At 39.0% G+C, this 21,195-nt stretch overlaps 1 protein-coding gene across 1 annotated transcript; it reads right to left on the minus strand.

The window, feature by feature from the left end:
- Positions 1 to 2,051: 2,051 nt before the first annotated feature.
- On the minus strand, positions 2,052 to 13,524 carry synpo2la (synaptopodin 2-like a). Its single transcript, XM_042220287.1, has 4 exons — positions 13,140 to 13,524; positions 10,271 to 10,422; positions 9,326 to 10,038; positions 2,052 to 7,843 (listed from the first exon to the last, which is right to left on the minus strand). Exons 1-4 carry the CDS (start codon positions 13,239 to 13,241, stop codon positions 5,214 to 5,216), a joined length of 3,597 nt encoding a protein of 1,198 aa, XP_042076221.1. The 5' UTR covers positions 13,242 to 13,524; the 3' UTR covers positions 2,052 to 5,213.
- Between the last annotated feature and the right edge of the window lie 7,671 nt (positions 13,525 to 21,195).

The raw sequence follows: 21,195 nt of genomic DNA on the forward strand, positions 1-21,195 counted from the left end.
CAAAATCATTCTCACAGATGGCTCAGAAGCCTATATTTAGTAGCAAAGAGTGAGGGGGACAGAACCCAACTATAATATAACCTCAGAGGACTCTGGGTGTGTTTAGGGTACACAGAAAGACTTTTCAGTTTCCCTGAACTACTGAATGTGATGGACATGCAGACAATGAGGTGACAGATATTTAAAACATTTTGTGCAAACCATCTGAATGTGGTGGAGTGCAAACCCCAAAACTACCAAAGATATGTCATTAGTATCCTTACTGGTAACTGTATATCTTCCATTTTAAAGAAAACACAAATTTTTGCCTTCTTGTGTGCAAATACACAACCTGCCTTTGACGTCACAACTTTTCCCAGGGCTTAAAAAGTCTTCAGTAAATATACGTACTTACATTGTCATAACAACAGAGTTATCCTTTAGGTGAGGGTCTAACATTATTCGGTTTTTTCTACATTATTATAGTGATGATAATAGCATGCAATACAGGCATATGATCATGTGAAAAAAAAAAAGGTTTTACAGGGGTCTATGCAATCCTGTGAAAAACTAAGTACATTCAGTAGCTTGTAGAACCACCTTTAGCACCAATAACTTTAAAGCAATTTTTCTCTATGTAACTTTACGCTCTTACATTGTTGTGGAAAAATTTTGGTCCACTCTTCTTTACAACACTGCTTCAGTTCATTGAGGTTTGTGGGCATTCATTTATGCACAGCCCTCTCAAGATCTCACCATAGAATTTCAGCTGGGTTAAGGTTTGGCCTTTGACTGGGTCATTTCAGCACTCTTTTCTTTTGTTTTTCAGCTTTTCCATAGTAGATTTGCTGCTGTGCTTATCCTGTTTCATGACATGCTTGAACTGCCAAGGAGATGGCCTCACATCTGACTATAGAATGCTTTTGTAAAAAGAGGTGGTGGACTCTGTAATTGCAAGGTGTCTAGATCTTGTGGCTGCAAAAACAAACCCAAATCCCCGTAATATCTCTGAGCATTGCATGGTTTGACCTTGGAATTAAATTTGCTGGGATATCCACTACTGGGAAGCTTGTGACATTGTGCCAACGCAACTGAATGCTTCAATCCAGCAAACTGTTTTGCTGAATTGAAGCCTAACGAGTGTTTGATTATTAGCACCTGGCTGCCACTTACCCCTTAATTCCTATGCTAGCAGTAAAAGAGTACTTTAATTTACCTTTCTTTTTCATATGACTGTATAAACATGTATGTAACTCTATAACTCTCCTTAGTGTGAATTTTTTATTTTTTGTGCAAATTTTAAAAAGGTAAATATACAGGTATATACAGGTATCATATGTACAAATTGACACAATATGAATGTGTCATTTTTAAATATTACTGTTACAATTAATATACATTTATAAAAACATGATTGTTAGTTGCCAAAATAATCCCGGGGGTCCTGAGTGAATGTCAGATTTTATGTGCTTAATTCGATCTAGAAAACTTTGACTCTGAAGCACTAACTAAATCTGCAGCAACTTTCTCTGAAGGTCAGTTAACTTTGTATTGTTCTAGTGTTTTTGAGCACACAATCAAAGTAGAAAAGGCAACTGGTAACTTTGTGGCTCTGTTTGGATGTTTGACTGTATTAAAGTACAATTGATCTATATGCTATGTGCAACATTGTTCTTAAGTTAAACTTCAATTCCAAGTAAGATGTATCTTATTTTACTTTATATATTCTAAAATATTTTATGATGCACGATTCTGAAATGTAGGAAAGCCATCAGACATTGGGTTTTTGACATCAATACAAATGCCCAATATTGTTAGTTTCCTTTATTTCTTAGGGTTAACTTCCTTAACTATTACTCAGGTCAGCTTTATTTCATAAAGGTTGTTCAGGCTCTTCTTCATAAAGTCTTGATTTCTCATAAATTTTTGGCTCATCTCTGGCCTCCGAAATCTAAAGAAAGTTATCTATTTTTATCAAAATGATCACTGCAGAGAAGTGCTTGTAACAAACAAGTGACATGTTTTCAGTCTTTCTTCGAACCAACTGAGGTCTTATATTTAAATAACAATGGTGACACTGTTTAAAATTTGTGTTTTATTTTTATACATACCTCTGCATACATTTCATTATTTCATATGAAATGTAGAAATATCCATGTCCCTTTTCTGATAAATTCAAATGACATTTCAATGAAGTATTAAATGGAAAGCACTAAGATTTGCTGCAGATGTCTTATTTCTAGTACAGCCCATGGAAAACACTCCACGGGATGTTTTCTGCACATCTTGAAATAGAAACTTTCCATAGGCCCCTTTTTTAATGTATCTTTTTTTAAGTAGGTAAATTAAGAAGCAACTCTTAATTACAGTAGGGACCTGGCAACAATTCATTTTCTTTATAAATAAAGAGTATTATGTTTGGATATTAGCAGCTCTATATATAGCCTCCCATGTGAGTGTGGGGCTTGGCCATTTTTAATGCACTGTCAGTGTACACTGATGCCCCACAGCACCACTTAGTGGCAAGTGTTCATGTAGGCAAAAAAAAAAGAAAGAAAGAAAAATATACTGACACACAGTACAACCATATAACATTATTGCATTACATTATAGTCAAAATTTATACATGAATATACATTTTGAGTTCCAGATATAGAATCACACATTCTGTGTGTTGGGAAATGAATAGATGGCATTAAACAACAAGTTTCCAACGATAATGCACTTTTTGAGTATTAATTTTTAATCTTACTAACAGAAAAAAAGTGAAAAATACAAAAAAGGACATTTTGTATGCTATAAATTGTACTGACCAGGTATCTCTCCAATATGATGATATGATACTTAAAACTTTACCCCATACTGTAGTTTTTGAAGTTTCCTCCTGTGAAATATAGGATGAAACATCCAAGGTTTCAATGGTCATGTCTGTTAGTCTGTCACATTAAATTGATGGAGTTTTGCTACTCTTGGATATATCCCATAATATAGAGCCTCAGAGCTGTTTATAGAAAAAAAGAAAGAAATTACACTTTGGCTTTAAATTGTCACATTTGGAGTGGTTGTGCATTTGATCTACCTACAATTTTTAACAATACTTAAATGTATTTTCCAGCCCTGAAATTTTAATGTGGCTAGCTCCAATGTTAGAATTTTGATCTTTATCTATACTTTAAGAACTCACAAAATATTCATTGAAGGTAGAATTTTTCATGGCTTTATTAAATGTGATAAAGTTGTTATACAAATAAATATGAGCTGATTCTAATCAAGCTAGACACACTCACTGATTTTTTCATAGAATGACCCAATAGGTTCCTTATGTGAAAATATAATTCATATTCTATTATATTATCTGAGTTACTATTTTTATTAACGAGCTACAAACCTATGTAATTTATAAAATTAGTCTGAAGTTAAAAAACAAACAAACTCTGCACTGGTAATAATTTTTATCTTTTAATCCTTTTTTAATGTTTAAACTACTATACAGTTACATTTACTTCATTGTTCAGTTACAAGTTGCATTTTTGCATGCTTTTTGTCATACATTAAAAGACTAACCAACAGAGGGCAGTATAAAATCAGACATGTCAGACAGCTGGAGAGCCTTAAAGTCTAATTTTATTCCTCTAAAAATATCTTGTCATCTGTCAGTATAAACTTCTACTCAGCATTAATAACAAACATTTTTCACACTCATTATTTAATCCATGTACTTTCAGAAACTCACACTGTACACCTCAGCATATCTATATCTAAGATCTAGTTTTCTAATGACATAATGAAAACAAGAACAAGCTTGAAGAGAAACTGTATTTTAAAAAGGGTAAAAAATCAAACAAAAAAAAAATCTACCAAGAGTACCACAAATATAACACAACAGTCTTTCTGTGTTTCTTACTTGTTCCTTTAACATATTCAGTCTTTGGAAGCACATATTCATCAAACATATTTCTCCTTACTTTTTAACAGCACCCATTGTTATTTAGAACACAACAGCTAAACCTCTGTGCTTCTGTCCAACAAACTTCATGGCTCAAACTTTCCTGGTCATTCTAATTTAATTTCTAGACGCTGTGAGGTATCAAATCAACAGACAGAAGTCTGACTTTGATTGTGACCACTTCAGTGAAATGGCAACACCAGAACTGTGACCCCATTACTCCTAAATATGTCCTCGTTCCACAGCCGCTCTCTTTTCATGAACCCTTTCAGAAGGGCCAGTGCTTCTCTGTCTATCTACTTCCCCATGCATTCCCTCTGAATAAATTACAACTTTACAAAACAAAATACACATTTCTTCATCTGTGTTATTTGTTTAATAAAAGTTATGAATTTACATATAGTTGCAAAGTGCAACTATATGACTCTGGTGTGTCTAGGTGGTAAATAGAAGCAGTGATATCCAGTAACAAGTGTTCATTCAGTGACAGCCCAGGCACTTGTTGTTTGTGACCTGGGCTAAAAAGATAGCATTTCTCTCTAGTTATAGTGAGTGGAGGTATTTGACTCGTTGCAAGAGCAAACCTTGCCTTCACTTATAGACCCTAGCGAGCTGAGGTGTTTAAAAAACAGCATCATTTAAACACCCATGAGTGTACATGACTGAATAGGGCGAGTACTGTGAATTACATGTTATAAGATCCACCTACTCCAGTCTACATCACACAACATATATTTTTAGTGGTTTGAGCTTTGCTCATAATGGCATTCGTTCATTCATTGTTCACTTTTCAGACATTTCAAGTTTCAAAGAATAATTCAGTACAGGCTCTGTTTAGATGGGTTTTCCGCTAAATTAGTAGAAGAGATCTCCAGAAGCCTTACACAAACCTCCCCCAGGACAGGCATATGGTGGGCTATACAGTGTATGGCAATATAGTTTAAAACTAGTGTGACTCATTTAATCTGTTTGCAGCAAAATAAATGTGATAAGCAGCATTTTGAGCAAAAAAAAAATAAAAATCTTTTGTTCTCATTTAACTTAACTCACCTGTTTTTTATATTTCAATTTCATACTCAATTGCCATTTTATGTTACTTCAGCAGCTAATTTTTGCAGATGAGTCCTGATCTTTGCCCATCAGTTTCCCAAAGCATAAAACATCTTTAACTCCACGTTTTTTCTATCAACCAATTAACAAAATTGTCAGATATATTTCTGTCCATGATTAATTAGCCTTTTCATGAATATGAAGATGTCCAAACATGGTACTGACTGCTTCATTGCCCTCAGATTGCCCCTGGCCTCCAGACACGGGGCTGAACACCTCCCTTGGTGGCCACAAATCGTGGTTTAGGTGCCTGTACTGGGTTGGACTTGAGTGGAGGCAGAGAGGCAAGGATGCTGAGCTCAGGAGCACTCTGAAACTGTTTGGCTGACTGGAGCCCAGTGGTATATGACACTGGAGCATAAGGTGTTGGGACTGCAGGGGGCACTGGGTTTGGAATGGGAGTGGCAGAAAATTTTGGAAGGTTGGGTGGTCCAGTTGGTTGGGACAGAGGTGCAGCTGGGGTTGGTATACTGTCTGGTGCTGTTGTCAAGGCAGAGACTGGAGTTGGAGTGAAGGTTTCAGGAGGTGGGGAGGTCATGCCAGAGTGAGTCAAACGTTCTCCAAGGCAAGTAGCTGAGCGTGGTGCGAGGACTTTAGGAGCGAGAGATGGACCGGACATAGGTGTAGGTGTGGAGAATCGCTTGACCTCATAGACACGGGCTGTTTTGACGGGGATCTGCCTTGGTGAGGTCAAGGAGCTTCCCACCATTGGTGGTATGTAGTCACGCTGCTGGGCTTGGTAAGAAGGCATAGCTGCTAGATTAGCAGCGCTGCCCCCATAGTTAAACATGGCAGAATTGAGCTGATAGGGTTGCCTTCTCATGAAATCCAGTGCTTTGATGCCCTCTCTTGGAGAGCTTCCTCTACCCCTGTTGTCTGGCTTGTTTGTTTCTCTCTGAGGCCCAGTAGGGATAGATGGGGCCAAAAGTGGGTTGTACCCAATTGGGGGCGGTGCACGGACATTTGGGGAGTATTTCCATTGAGAAGGAAGTGAAGGATTGAGGGAGGAACCAAGGGGTTGTGCTGCACTGTGCATTGTCCCTTCCTTCTGGTAAGTAGTCTCGGGTGGAGTGTCCACTACATACATACCCATACGGCTCTGCCTTTTGGCAAACAGTTGGGCCCCCTTACCTCCTGCTTGGAGAATCTGTGGAGCTTCGTGAACAACTCGTGGTTTGGGTGCCACTGGAGGAGGCACCTTTCCTATGCCAGCCTCATCACTTCTAATTTCCTCAGAATCATCATAGATATTCTCGTCGGGTGGTTGGCCATAGTTGTGTCGGCTGGATCTGTCATCCAGATTCTGCACCATAGACAACAGTTCAGGATTGGGGGATTTCTTTTTAACATCTGGCACATTGAACATTGGTTTGGGTTTCCCATTACGCCTTCGAGCCTCAAGCAAGATTCCTGTGCGACCTGTTGGACCAGGAACTGGGGTTGGTGCTACAGTTTCAGACTGGGAGACCACTGACACTTGAGACAAAGGTGCAATTGAAGATTGCAGTGGTAGTTGAGCAACTGGTGTTTGAAGTGGAGACACTGTGATAACTTGGTCAGCTGACACAGGAATTTGGGATGTAGGTGGACCAGGGACTAGAATCACTGGTACATGTGGTGCTGGTGGTACTGATGGAATAGAGGCTGGAGTCACAATTGGAAATGGAGCCTGCTGAACAGTAGTAATTGGTGGTGTTGACTGCACACAAGTAGAAAGGGATGGAGGGTGGTAAGTAACAGGAGCTTCTGGCTTTGAGACCAAGGAACTTTGAAGTATGGAAGTTTGTGGCGAGATCACTGATGAAGTACCAGGGGATAGCTGTGAAGTTCCTGCTGTATTGTTAATGTCTAGTTCATATGTAGTGGAAAATGGTGGAGGCACAACAGCTGTTGAGGCAGGACGCTGGGCTGCCTTTGTGACAGGTGGCCGGAAAGTCACAGGGGCAGTTGCAGCCCGAATGCTGATAAAGCCAGGGGTAAAAGGACGTGCTGTCCTGTTGAGAACATTACTCACAGGTAGTTCTGGCAATGGTGTTTCGGCTGGTTGACCAGGACTGGTCAGAATGGTAACTGAGGCAGTAGCTGGTTTGGGTGCCACTGGTGGAGATGACTCCTCCATGCTAGCTGTGCTGACTGCAGAGTAGGATAGGTCTCCATTAGTCATTCCACGGGATGCAACAGGAACTGGACCTGGGGCTTGTGATAGGATTGATTGTGTGGATATAGTTCCAGGTAGTGTTATGTGCTGAGGTTGTAAGTTTATTTGTGGCTCTACTTCTTGTTGTGACTGAAACATCTGGAGTATCTGAGGTTCCTCATGGACTTGGGATTGTGGAGGTATTTGAGGTTTTGCTGCTTCTGCCTTCTTGGCATGCTCAGCAACCCTTTTTCTCTGTTGCTCAAATAACTGGGCACCCTTGCCCACAGTGTCACTCAAACCTGGACTCGGAGCATCCTCTGCTCCATCCCCACGACCTTCAGTACCTGCTGTTGCCCTCTTTTCCAGCATATCCAGATAGTCACTGTCCCAAGTCGGGTCCGGAACTGATGAAAAACCTTCCTCATCAAACTCAGATTCACTGCCAGGAAGTACCCCATCCTCCTCTTGTGAGTCCTGACACCTGTCCTCATCAACACTACCAAAGCTAGTGAGTGTGTACTTCTTGGAGCGCTGCCTTCTCTTCTTGAACATTAGCACACCTTTTGAGTGAGGATTAGGAGCATCCGTCAGAAGAGAGGCGATTGTTCTACACTTGCTTTTGGCTTCCTTTACTTGTTTGTCTTGCTGTGTATCCCCTCGGTTCAGTTCTGCAGGATATGAAAGTCAAAACTATTAGAAGTTGTTATGCAGTGGCATAATGTAAAGTAAATCTTAGGGTCAGAATTTCAAAAGGAAAAGATTTAGCCTTTGAAAGAATGAACTCTGACATAAGCTTCTAAACCTGTCCTGTCTGCCTGTCCAACAGGCATCCATCTCTTAACTTGCCACAGTAGCACTTCCAGGAAAATTCCACAGAAGCTTTGAGCTTATCACATTAGCTAAGGTGAAGGATAAATTTGCACATTGTTAGGGTCATGTACTCTGACATCTAACTTTAATGAAAGTATTTGCATTCTAATGGAAACTTTGATGTCATAGGTGACTGGAAGGAGAACTTCAAAAGGCATACATAACATATCCTTTAACTTGTTATGGTATTAAACAGATTATCATAGGCAATCTAATTCTATTACCCTGGTATAAATGCCACATGAAGCGGAATTTTAATTTGTTTAGGACATGGTTCTTAAGTAGGACATTAGAATGTCAGTGATGGCAAGGAGGAATTCCAAGAATCAATTAAGGATGATAGACAGAATGACAAATTTTAGGAAAGAATGCTTAGTCATTTTCTGTGTTTTCATCACTATCGCATTTTTTTAACCTCTCTTCAAAGATTGTGAAACTATTAAGTCAAGGTTTATGTAAGCACATCATTTTAATTGATGCATTTTGAAAAGCATAAAAATGCATTTGCAATTTTAATAAGAACCAAAGTACGTCATATTGAGTATTACAGAACAAATCACATATTATTGTTCTTTCAATATACAGTAAGAAAAAAAAAGTAAGAAAAGAGTAAAGGGGATGAGAGCAGCAAGAGCTCTAGATATTATCCTCGGTTTGCCACCTGATATCAAAAAGCAGTTGGTTTTCTGGGCTCCTAGGTTGATTGCTGGGGTTTTTACATAACTGGAGGAACATGCGTTAAACTATATGACTATGCCCTGTTATCAGATTTGACACCCACCCACTTTGAGCTTCAAACCTCAAAAAACATTTATGCGTGGCTAGTTTTGCTAATTGTCATATTAAACAAATCACACTGGACACGTTAGTCTTTTTGATTAAGCTTGATTAAGCTTCATATCACACTATTCCGACAGTATTGGTACAATTAATTTGGTATCAGTGATGTTTCCAGAGTATCAATGGATATAAATAGCTAATGACCAGCTTCAAAACTCGGCTGGTGACTCTAGGGTAATTATAAACAGGTACCATATATAGATAATCACTGTAGTTCCAAAACTGATCTGTTTTAGCTCCCTAAAGCACTGTTTTAAATCAATAACTGACCTCTCTTGACGCACTGTTTAGAAAAAGGTAAGGCGTATTTGTTCGATTTTTAATTTTTGGATCATTTGTATCATAATCATAAACTCCCACCAAATCATAATAGGATATTTATTTAACTTTTACATGTGAGGCACAAGTTGATCCCAGTGGCCTTCTCCAGGTGTACTTACTGGCTTGCTTGGCCTTTTCCATGTATGTTGTTGTAAGCTCATCATCGATGGGTTTATTCACAGGACCCACCATGGGCACGAGCTGGTTACGGGAGCCAAGCATCAGAGCCTCCTTTGCCCTCTCAGGGGATACCAGTGGCACATTGGCAGGCTCTAAAAAGCCACTATCCTCCTCTTGCCCTGCATCCCGTGGCCCTTGGTCATCTGCTGAGGATATGATAGAGGAAGTCTCTGTCGATGTCTGGGAAGACCACATTCCGGGACCATGAGGTTGGTAAATCACTTCCCTTCTAGCCACCCCTGGCAGACCTCCTCCTCCATTTCCCTCTCCACCATCCAATAAACGGGGGTAAACATGTGCATCTGGAGCGCTGTCATAGCCACTCATTTCTGATGTCTCCCCACCCTCAGGAGAGGTTCGTCCTGTGGGTTTCCCAGGGTTGGAGTTGCTAGGGCTTCGGCGTTTCTGCCTGCGTTGTCTCTCGTAGCCTGCCACATCTGCATCACTATCAGTCTCGCCATAGTAAGCCTCGCTCCCAGGTGGCGATGTCAAGCCGCTGGTTAGGGTGGAGCGGCTACGATGGACTTCGCGGACAGGTGCATGGTGAGGGTGATTTGGTGACATAGCTCGCAGAGCAGCACGGTACTCTTTGTCTATTCGGGGAGATGGGGCTCGGGTCACAAGCACCACAGACTGAAAACCAGCAGGTGCCCTGAAAACAAGTGCAAAGGTTAAAATAGTTTTAATGTCAATGAGTACCTTTGAATGTGATATCATAACTTAATTTTTTGTATTTAGTATACGCTGTCTTCTTGTTTTTAATTCATTTTAAATGCAAGGCAGCAAGTATGAAGTCAGTGCATTTTACACTTTTCTTTATCCATTACAATGAGCTGCTGATGTTTTAAGATTGAGAAGAGTTTATTTTCTCTTGTTCTTCTGACCTTTTGACCCGGATGTGTAATATCCCAGGGGAACTGTCGATGAGGTTCATGGCTTGGGCATGGGAGAGCGTTGCACATGGCTGCTCATTGATGGAGACCAGCTCATCAGCCTCCCGCAACCCAGCCCTGCATGCCTTGCTGCGTTTGCGCACCTGCATATAGGCAAAACAAGTTAAAAGCTGAAATACTAAAAATAATTGAAAATCTGAATTTCTGACTCGTTGTATGAAGAAATGTTGTTTCAATCATTTTTAAAAAAACAACAGAGCTATGCTGCTGTCTTGGATTGGTTTGTGATAATGACTGACAAAGACAGAGACCAGATTCTGCACTGACAGCTCGATCTTGCTGCAGACATATGCCACATATTACAGCTCGAGTGGAGCTCTCATACACACTTTAACAAGGAAATGCCAGCCAGAAGCCATCTTCATTTGGTGCTTTGCTATTTGTGCCCAAGGTCTGTCAGGACCGTGGCGTTTTGCCCACTCTAAACTGCCTCAGGTCTGTGCAAGCTATGTTGACATGTCACATAGTAAATCTAAAACAGAGGCCTGAAGATGTTCCTATTTTTTAAGCTAACAGTGCAGTTTTGATTACGCTTTACGAAGGCATAGGCTATATGAAAGAAATTTTTAATATTAGAATTAGTGGATGGAGAAGCATTGCTTTGGTTACCTTAACTAGTTTTCTTTCCAGCTATTCTAGTTTGTCTGTAATTAAATCCCATGTCCCCATTTAGCTAAGCCTTTTAAAATGGTCCGTGCTTACTTGTGGCAGAGGATGTCTGTTATTCATTCACGCAGTCACTTTGTGGCCACAAATCATAACAGTTATAATAGCCTTACATGCGTGCACACATTCACCACATGGGGAAGTACAAAAATACACTTAAAGTCATATAAATAAACATAGAAGCATGCACATGCTGTCTCAACGGCACAGACCCAGGACTGACACACCAGCTCTTTTCAGTGCAGCCACACACTGCTCCACCTGTTTGGGATGATATAGTGTGAGACCTGACAAGATTACAGCTTCCTCCTCTCAGGGGTGAAGGAGCACATTGTTTTAGATGATCAGACAGAACCAGCTGTCCACCTTCGTAAAGGTGACTTGGTGTCCCAAGGCCAGCTTGTCTACATGTCACTCTTCATAACTCAACAACGTAGAATCACTCATGAAAACATATTAAAAGTTTACTTAGACAATCTAAGCAAGTAACATTTTCCAAAGGATAATTATTTTGCCAGTGCAAATATTATATATGAACTCAACTGTGGAAGATAATGAGTTACAGTACAGGTATATATCAGTGCATTATACAAATAAAGATGCAAGATTCATTGCACAGAAGAACTGGCTATACTGACATTTGAAATTGAAAAAGCAGGATAATTTGAAAATTATCCTGTATCCTGTGAAAAAACAGGATATAATACAATTTCCCTGACCTACTGTGCCAAGTAGATGGATTCCTGTATTTTGTAATATGGAGATCATTTTTAAGGGGGGGCTTCATTTGAATTAACACCACGCCATATGTGATGTCAGAACAGCAACAATCTGGAGTAAAAGATGTCAAACGATTAGTAATTCTTTTTGATGTGAACCTACAAGGAAGTGACGATTAGCATCAAGACGATTAGTGCATGTTCAGAAATAGTGTATGAGGCTAATTTTTAAATACTGGGCTGAAACATACACCTTGGCTGACCTAGAGACCTGATGCTTCTCAGCTATAAATAGCCACCTTCAAAAGTACTTCTGCTCAGTCAACAATTATGGAAAGTATGTGTGGATGAATCTATTTTTCATATTATGCTAATATACATTCATAAAGTGTGTGCAATATAATGTGTTCAATACAAACAAATGTACATATTAAGTCAGAAAATAAAAAGAGAAGCTTATATCAGAGGTGCTATTTTTTATATACTTGGGAGCCAAATTAATCCTTTTATCCAGTATATGTTCCCCATCTCATATCATGCCACATTCTGAAATCCTAAATGGAGATCAAGACTGAAATTTGGACTGCTTCATTTCTGCCAAGTGTTGGTACCAAATTATTGCCCATGAAGAATTTGCTTTTGGAGAGTAAAATGAGCTGAGTGACTCCATGTGAGAATTCGAAGGTTAAATATTTCCTTTACCTTCAGTGGACTCAAGGAAATGTGAATATTTAACTAGTCTGCAATTCTCAAAAATGAAATAAAGATTTTTTTTTAACATTATAAATATCATTGTGGCTTTAATATGGCCTACACCACACTGATTTCAAGAAATAACCTGAGGTCACTACATTTTGCTTACTTGTATGTTTTTCACTCTTGTAATTTTACTTTACAATAAAAAAACCAACTGAATGTATCCTTCAAGATTATCGGGTGTGGCCAGGTTAATTGAAGCGTTTCTTGAATGAAATTATGATGTTGTTCAGAGGTGTAAGGCGCACTGTGGCCAGCAACAGAAAAAAATATTTTCTGCAAATGTTACTTGATTTCTGGGTTACTATCATTTTCTTTAATGCTGAGCTTAACAGGCAAAGCAGTCAGAGGAAGATATGCAACAGGGTGGCCTAGCATTCCCACCTATCTGTACTTGAAGTTTAAAGTTCACCCAATCAATCATCAGTACAACTCTACATAAAAAAAGTTTTCAAACAAGATGATGACTCATATTCAGGCCCCAAACCAACATTGAACACTGCCAATGTTCCTTTAGCTCTACACAATAAAACTCTGTTGCTGTTTCCCTTCTGCTTGGTGACGCTATTGACTTTAACACTGTTTTGTTCTTTTCACTGTTGTCTTAGCAAACTGTGAAATACTGGCTTCTGTCCAACATACTGAGTGACTCGCCTTACCTTCGCTACCTGGAGTGGTTTCTGGTGTTCCACGCCTCCCTGGAGACGAAACCCCCATGGCGCTCCACCAGACAATGTAATTATCACTTCCTCTACAACCATTGTTCTTCTCTCTGGATCTTCTTTTTTATCTTTTCTTCTTTTTTGTAGTTATTTTCTTTTCTTCTAAGGTTTTTAATCATTCATCTGAGGACCCCCCTCAGTGCTTTGGCCCTAGTCAGGGCCCCATCGGAGAGCTCTGGCCTGCTCTCGCCTAGCACACTGTCCGGGTGCTGACTTCCCTCTGAGCTCGCACTCACACCTGAACACACAAACATGCAAGCACACACACGCACACACACACTTCTGTGTGCCCACCCATACTCCGTGTGAGCCAACTACCATCGCCAAAGGAAAAAGAGAGGGAGAAGGAGAGAGAAATATGATGGGAGGGGGTCTGTGTCTGCTTACACAGAGGAATGCCTGCCCCAAATGAGGGAGGGGAGGGTCCAGCTCAACACTTGTCCTGTCACTCAGACCTGTGCCACTGGGTGCTGTCCTATTTTTGAAATTGGAAGGCACCGCCACCTTCAATGTCTTGCCTGCTCCTCTTCAGATCAATGCAAAGTTACCATTCAGAACATCCAAATGCCAGTGTTTCATATCTGGCATTTGAGGTCGGTAGTAACCTTTAGCAGAGTCACTCTCCCATCTCGCGGCAGCTTTGCCATGAATGAAGACACCACTTATGATTAATTACTTTAAATACATTTTTTTCTGTTGAGAAACATTATCCATGTGGACAGTAAGTGGAGATTGTGGCGCTGTCAGTCATTAGTGCATGCATTCTGCCAGATCCTCTGGAAACATGCAAGGCTGTCATCATAGAGTCTTTGGAAGAAATACTAATGCTCTGGATGTAGAATCTGCATTGCTACACTGAGATTTGACCAAAGTTTATCCACAAGCATTCACATTATTGACTGAATGGCACATACAGAAGTATCCCATGATCACATAATTGCTTAAAAAATAAAATGAAAAAGTTGTTTTGCTAAAAGATTTTTGGAACAGTTTGTTGTTAATTAAATTAGAGGTAATATAACGCCTCTCTTTGCAGGCAGACATGCATCCCACCGCATGTTTACCTTTATGCACATCGATCGGTCACAACTAGATGCCACATTCACACACGCAGCCAAACTCTTGGATATGTTGGCTGCTGCAGATAGTCTGAACAGAGACATTTCACACACAAACCAAGCTAAGAGACTGGATGTCTGAGAAGCTGTACCCTAGTGCACAGTGATGCTTTGTGCTAAACGCTGCTGTCACAAAGTGCCATAAGTGGCACTCTGAAAATCCTGAATCAAGTCAATTGTAGAAACATAACTCTACTCGGGGGGAAGCTTTTTAAATTCTTAGGCAAAGTGAGCAAGTGCTTTTTACCAGATTTGGCTATGTAATGTTTATATGCAGTTCTTATGCTTTTTAAGCATTGGTGATATGTCTAGTAATTATTAATACTTTAAGTGTGGCCTAAAGCAACAGATGTCTTCATAGTGTTTTTTTGAACACTAAACACGAGTCACAAGATGAAATAATAACAAAAGTTTTGATTTTAAGTTAAGGATGATCCAGAGTAAAATTGGTCCTTTTTTTTTTTTTTTTTTTTTGCTTTGTTTGTATCTTTTCTTAATTTCATGTCATTTTAATGATTTGATCTTAAACTTCATCCAATTAAAATAGATTGCATTAAAAGAAGTTCAGTGCATGTAAACTTGTTTAAATTATGTTGTATTGTCCTTTGGGGCACTGACAGACCTTTTAAACCTGTTGATGGAGGGTGAATGATCCTCTTGCAAGAAAGCCAACACTGCTATTATCAATGCGGTGGGAGGTTACTGATGATAGTTGCTCCCTTTGGCAGCCTTGCTCTGCAGCTGTTTCCAGACCTCAGGATAGTAACCAGGATCAGTCCTGGGTCAGCCACTGAGAAAAAAATGTCACACTGTCTTCCTAGAGCCAATGTCAGATCTAATAGAATACCACAGTTAAAGAAGGTACTGAACAAAACTGATACACCGGATTTTATTATTTTTATTTGATGCATTAGAACAAGTGGGGTATTAGTGGGACCTCTGAACCAACAGTTGGAAAGAGTAGTTGTGGTAATTGCTCCCCCTAGTGGTCTTAGCATCCCTGAGTTTTTACATAATTTCACAGTTTTAATGGTAATTTCTGTCTCTTTTGAGGTTAAAAAAAGCCAATATCATTACATAATTTTAGAAGTTACAGAGACATTTCTAATACCATCTTTCTGGAGAATACAAATTCTCCAATCCATATGAATCCAAACACTAATATTGGTAATAATGTTGGGAAAAACTTGAAGGATCTCTGACTGTCTGGGAACTCAGACCATTTCCAGACACTCTCACAGAGCAGTGAGAAATGTTTGAATACAAAAATACATTTGTGATATTGTATGACCGACTTGCACAGTTAAATAAACACAGTGTGTCTTTGCTGAAAGGGACTATGTCTCTGCTAAACTAAACACTGCAGTGTGAATAGTTGTGGTTTCAGTTAGAAAAACTGCATAAGTCAGGAAGAGGTCTGCTCAGTCATTCTATCCAGGACAGGAGCTGCCTGCCTGGAAGCATGTTTTTTTTCCTTTTTCTTTTCTGTGGACATGGGAGAATTTCTAAATGATGCAGTGTCTTTGTCCTGCTCATGTTCCCTTTGTTAGTTTGTGTGTGCCCATATCTTCTTTCAACATTTTTTTTCCACTTTTTTATTGTTTACCTTTTCTAGCATTACACTTCAAAGAGCTGCAGACATTTTCTCTGTTCCCTGCAGCTTGTTTTTCTAATAAATAACTTCTCTGTTGTCCAACTGGCCTTGCCAAGAAGAATTTGATAGACAGATTGGTGGAGTAGCAGCAGACGCCGACTCTGCCCTTTCACTGTGGCATCTGTGCCAGGATGGCAGATACTGCCAACCAGTCACTGCCAGACCTTCGCCCCAGCTCAGATGGGGTGAAAATGAGATTGCCATTCTAATAAACATGTTGTAAACTGAGCTTTGTGTAATGTCAAGCACAAATTAACATTATGGATGTGTTTTATGTGGAAAATAAGAGTAATGAATATATTTAGACTGCTCAAAGAGACATAAATGAAGAGGATAGCGTGTCATAGTGGCGGGAATACACGCATTACAAATGAGATTATCATTTTAAACCTTCTGCTTTCAGAAATTGATTTTTACAAAACAGCTTTAAAGAATCCAAAAACATATTTTATTCAAGTTTTAAGAATCTCATATTTTTAAAATCTCAAGTTAAAAAGCTGCAGATTCCATGTGGTGGAGGAATAATTATATCATTCTTCAAATATCCTAATAGAATTTGTTCTTTGAATTAATTTGATTATTTAAGCATTCTGGTGAAGGCTGGGTCTGTCCTCTGTTATTTTGTTCAGCAGGCTGGTTATATACTGTATATATATAAATCTTTGTCTGTTAAATGTACATCATTTTGAGGTCTATCTTAACTGCAAAGTCATTTTAGGTTGGATCTGTGACACTATTAAAGGGATATCTTTTAATTGTTTTGAAAAGACTTATTTTAACAATAATTTGTTGCTTTGATTGCAGCCACTTACTGACTCTTTTACTCTGTGACTCTAGCCTTTTTTCCTGTAATCCTGAACTCTTGACCCCAGTCTGTGACAGACTGCTGCATCTCTCCCAGGACTCCCACTGTCCTCAGAGAGATGACTCCTGTATCATCTGCTTCATGACACAGGTGGCCCCTCTTAACCTCCTTGTGCTGTCACACCAGTGAGTCACACAAACAAATACATACACACACATCCAAAGTCACCCAAAATAACAGTGCAGACCATCTGTCCTAAAATATGTTATACAGGTCACTCAAACTAAGCTCTGATTGGTCAGAGATTTATACTTCAGTTCACTGGTTGCTATGCAAACATGGACCTTTCCTCCTGTATAAGAACTTACTGTATTTCAGGTGGCTTTATCTTAAACCAACCACTAAATAAATAAAAAAGTCTTTACCATTAATGATACTTTAATGTCCTCAGCGAACCTTATATTACTTATGTAATGGTACAGTACCTTCGTTACTCTGATATTTACCAGGAAACGTGCTTTTTTAAATGTTTAAAATGTAGTGAAAAGTTTAACAAAGATGACAGTCTATGCCATTATAGCTTCCAATACTGAACTGAAGGTTAAAGTGAATGTGCTACATGTTACATACTCTCAGTGCAAATGTGTTGCTGGTATGTTTGTCATAATCACAATCTTAGATCAGCATATTGGTACTCTACAGTGTATGCTGTAGACTTTTTTTAATTCCACTTATGTCGAGGGAGAACATGACTGCTACTGCAATCATTGCGTGTTCCATTCAATAGCTGTAAAGAAATGTCAATACAAAGGCCAACCTTGCTGGTAGCAGGATTCATCATCTAGTGATATGATTATTTGTACAAAATGTTGTTCGACCTGTAAAGCCTCAGCTCTGTGTAATCAGTCCAGCACTGAGAAAATTGAGTCTGGACCAAAGTGGTTAGGTGATGAATGGAGTGACATTCGTATAGCACTTTGCTAGTTTTACTGATGACTTAAAGCAATATGAGTCACATTCATTCATATACTTTACTCTGTGCATCTGGCACATCTCTCTATCCTGCACAGATGAAATTGGGAAACTTAGGATTTGGTTCTTGCAAAAGGACACGGAAGCTCAGACTCAAACCACCGACCATGGTGACGAGTGAACAAGCCACTCTGTTTCCTGAGTCACAGTTCTGGATCTAACTGGAATAACTAAAGTTTCCTGAATATTCTGACCATGAACATCTTCATAGGATAAATGAAATTTTGGGATAAGGATTTTAATGAATTGTTCTTTTTCACATAGATTTATGTTGAATTAAGGCCTTAATCGCAGATAGTTTTTCAGTTACTTTACAAGCCTGAACCTGCTTTAAACTCTGAGTAATCTGATAATTGCAGCTGCTTCCAGGAATAAATCCTTAGCCAAAAACTGCAACTATATTTAAATAAGCACATCTTTCTCTTCCACAGCATGTCTTTTATCCTGTCTTCCTTCTCTCACCCTAACCGGCTGCTGGTTGGTCATAGGGTCATATGATTGTTGGGTTTTTCTCTGTATGTATTATTGTAGGGTCTGCCTTACAATATTAAGCAGCTTGAGGTGACTGTGGATTTGATTTGGTGGCATATAAATAAAATTGAATTGAATTAAATTGAGTTGAGTTGAAAGAAAATCTGCATCATGCATTATTTCTTTAATCCTCACGGTGGCACTCTCCACTGACTGTATCACTTTTGTAGTTCATTTTTGATGAGTCAAAGCCAGCACTTATTCTCCTCGAGGGAAACGTCTGATAGGATGGAAAGGTCCAGGCTTTAAAAAAAGACGAGGAGGAGGACGCAGAAAAGTTTAACCAAAGTTTGTGAATCTGACATAAGGCCACCAGCATCCTCCATGTGGGTGGTTTGTTAGATGTGATGAGCCTGAGTAATCCTTCAACCCCTCAGCCTCTTCTTGTCAATCCATCACAGTGTAAGGTGAGGAGAATAGGGAGTGGATTGAGTTTCTGCTGGCTGCAAGATGATCCTTGAGTATTTAAGGAGCAGCAGAGCCAGGGTTTCTGTCAGTGTCACCTTCACGGCTGATGGGAGTGACAGTGTTTGTGTGATATCTCAGAGCCCATATTTGCCAGCTCCACTGGTGTACTGAAGAGGCAATGTTTTGATCACTTAGGTTTAGATGGCAAATTCTGTGTTTAGTTTGCCATGCGCGTCTATGTGCATAGGTTCAGTGGAGTTGTGTGTTTACACTGAACATGACTTGAACGAAAGCGTATTTCCTCACTTTAGTGACAAGTTTTGAAAACACCTTAAAACTGTATATGGCTCAAAGCTTATTAGACAAAAGTTCAGTTATAATTATTAGCTGCTATTACAGCAAGTTAGCCCTCAACTTTGGTCCAGACTGATATATATTTTGAGTACAATGAAGGATGGAGCCTACTGTCGTATTTAATTTTTCATGTAGCACCACCATAAGGTTGACACTGTTATCTTTTACTGAAATGCATTGGATTGCCAATAAATTTGGTTCAGATATCCATGGTGCCCTGGGTTTGAACCCTAACATTAATAACTGCAGACTTTTTCTGTAGCGCCAGCAGCTATAGTCAAACTTTTCACTTATTCTTGATTTATCATGTGAAATATTAAATTGCTTCTCATGCTGAGGTTTATTATAGACATCCATGCTGCCATCAGGATATTGGCAATAACTTTGATGCCCATCTGGCTTCCTCTAATTTTATCAACTGGTGAAGGCTGCAGATTGTTTAATACTTTGTTTTATGATCAGCCCACTCACTAATGTCAGTAAGTTACTTTGTGAGATGCCTCAGAGTGAAGTGATTTCCCAAAGACCAGCTAAAGCTGGGGATTGAACCTTCAAACTCTGCTTGGCTGTAGAATATGACCCACTCTATTGTCCGGTCGAGGAAGTAGAGCGGTCATAAATTTCAAGGAAAGAACATAGCGCATATATATGATATGTTATCATTTGGTTAATGTTGTGTATCTGACCATAACATTACTCACCCATGATTTAGGAAAAGACTATATATAAAAGACAGACAGATCCACTTATAACTCTATTTTGTTTGTGGACAAAATTTGTGTTTGAAGACACCACACACTCCTACAGTAGTGATTCTTCAATTGTAAGATAGCCAGCCTTAAAGCATGGCTTGGTTTATTGTTTATTTTTCTCTAGATGGGATCATACGTACAAGATTGTGCACCATGCTTGAATAAAGACAACTTAAAACTAGAAAAAGACATCATAAACTAATCCGTTTATGCTCTCTTTTGCTAGTTTATTTAATCAAGGCTGCATTCAGAATTACAAATATATAATAAAAATCAGAAACTTAAATTTGCACCTAATAATATATCAAATCTATACTATTTCCAGAGGAATATATTTTAATACAATGTATCATTTACTTACATAAATTGTTTGCAAGCACAGGATACTATAAACATCCAACTCAGTATACAGAGCTGTACTGACATGGCTGGAGAGCGGCTGAGGCAGCTGAGAGCTAACCTCAAATATTTTTCAGTTAGTGTTGTGAATACAAACGTTTTTAATTTGCCAGAAATAGTAATTTCTTTCTTTTTTTTTCAAATTTGCAAATCTTAAAACAGGTCAGATTAGGAAACATGACTCATATAAACATGTCTTTAACTTGCAACACACCTCAATGGAGGTGATACGTAATGAGCTAAGTAGCGCATCCAAAAAGACACACATTGGAATACATTCAAAGTTATGTAGAACATAACTGAGTATCTAGTTCAAAGACACTCAAATGAAAATATTTTTTTTAATACAGCTGTACTTTTTTCTTAAAACGTTTTACTTGTGCCCTGTGTTAAATCACTTAGTATTGCCTTTAGTGCTAGACCCAGAGGCTAAGGCAGTCTTTGCTTTTAGCTCTAGTTTGATCTCCACTAACACCTGAGAGAATTATCTGGCTCAGCTGCTAAACAAGCAGAGATTGTTTGCCAAACTAAAGCAAAACTTCGTCGCTCGTAGCTTGTAGTCAGCTTCTAGCTAAATCAATTTCAGGTGTTGTGAAAGTGCAGTGGCAGGATGCCACAGCAGATTTTCATGTCATGTGGACTACACACATTTCTGTGATAATTTGATAAAAATAGCTTTCTAGTTGTTGTATTTTTTTTTCTATTTCTGTTTTTCTTCAGACGTTTGCAGCTACACAGGTGCAGTTTTCACGTTTTTTTTCAGTGTTTTAGTGATAATCCATTTATTCATGACAAACTAATTGTAAATGCAACATACATGCTGTGCTATGAATGCTTTTCTTACTGGATAGTACTGCAAGTTTCGGTCATAGTGCAGTAGTACAGAAGACGTGGTTATTTTTGGCAAATATGATTTCCCTTCCCTCGTGTCACACTGCAG

Source organism: Haplochromis burtoni, unplaced genomic scaffold, assembly GCF_018398535.1.
Source record: "Haplochromis burtoni strain Fernald_Lab_line unplaced genomic scaffold, NCSU_Asbu1 Contig_46, whole genome shotgun sequence".
Taxonomy (NCBI): Eukaryota; Metazoa; Chordata; class Actinopteri; order Cichliformes; family Cichlidae; genus Haplochromis; species Haplochromis burtoni.

Excerpts from the sequence above, each read along its gene's own strand:
- synpo2la (XM_042220287.1), bottom strand. The coding sequence starts at position 13,241 with ATGGTTGTAGAGGAAGTGATAATTACATTGTCTGGTGGAGCGCCATGG. Across the intron at positions 10,423-13,139 it reads AACCACTCCAGGTAGCGAAG|GTGCGCAAACGCAGCAAGGC; the intron begins GTAAGGCGAGTC and ends GCCTATATGCAG. Across the intron at positions 10,039-10,270 it reads TTACACATCCGGGTCAAAAG|GGCACCTGCTGGTTTTCAGT; the intron begins GTCAGAAGAACA and ends ACTTGTTTTCAG.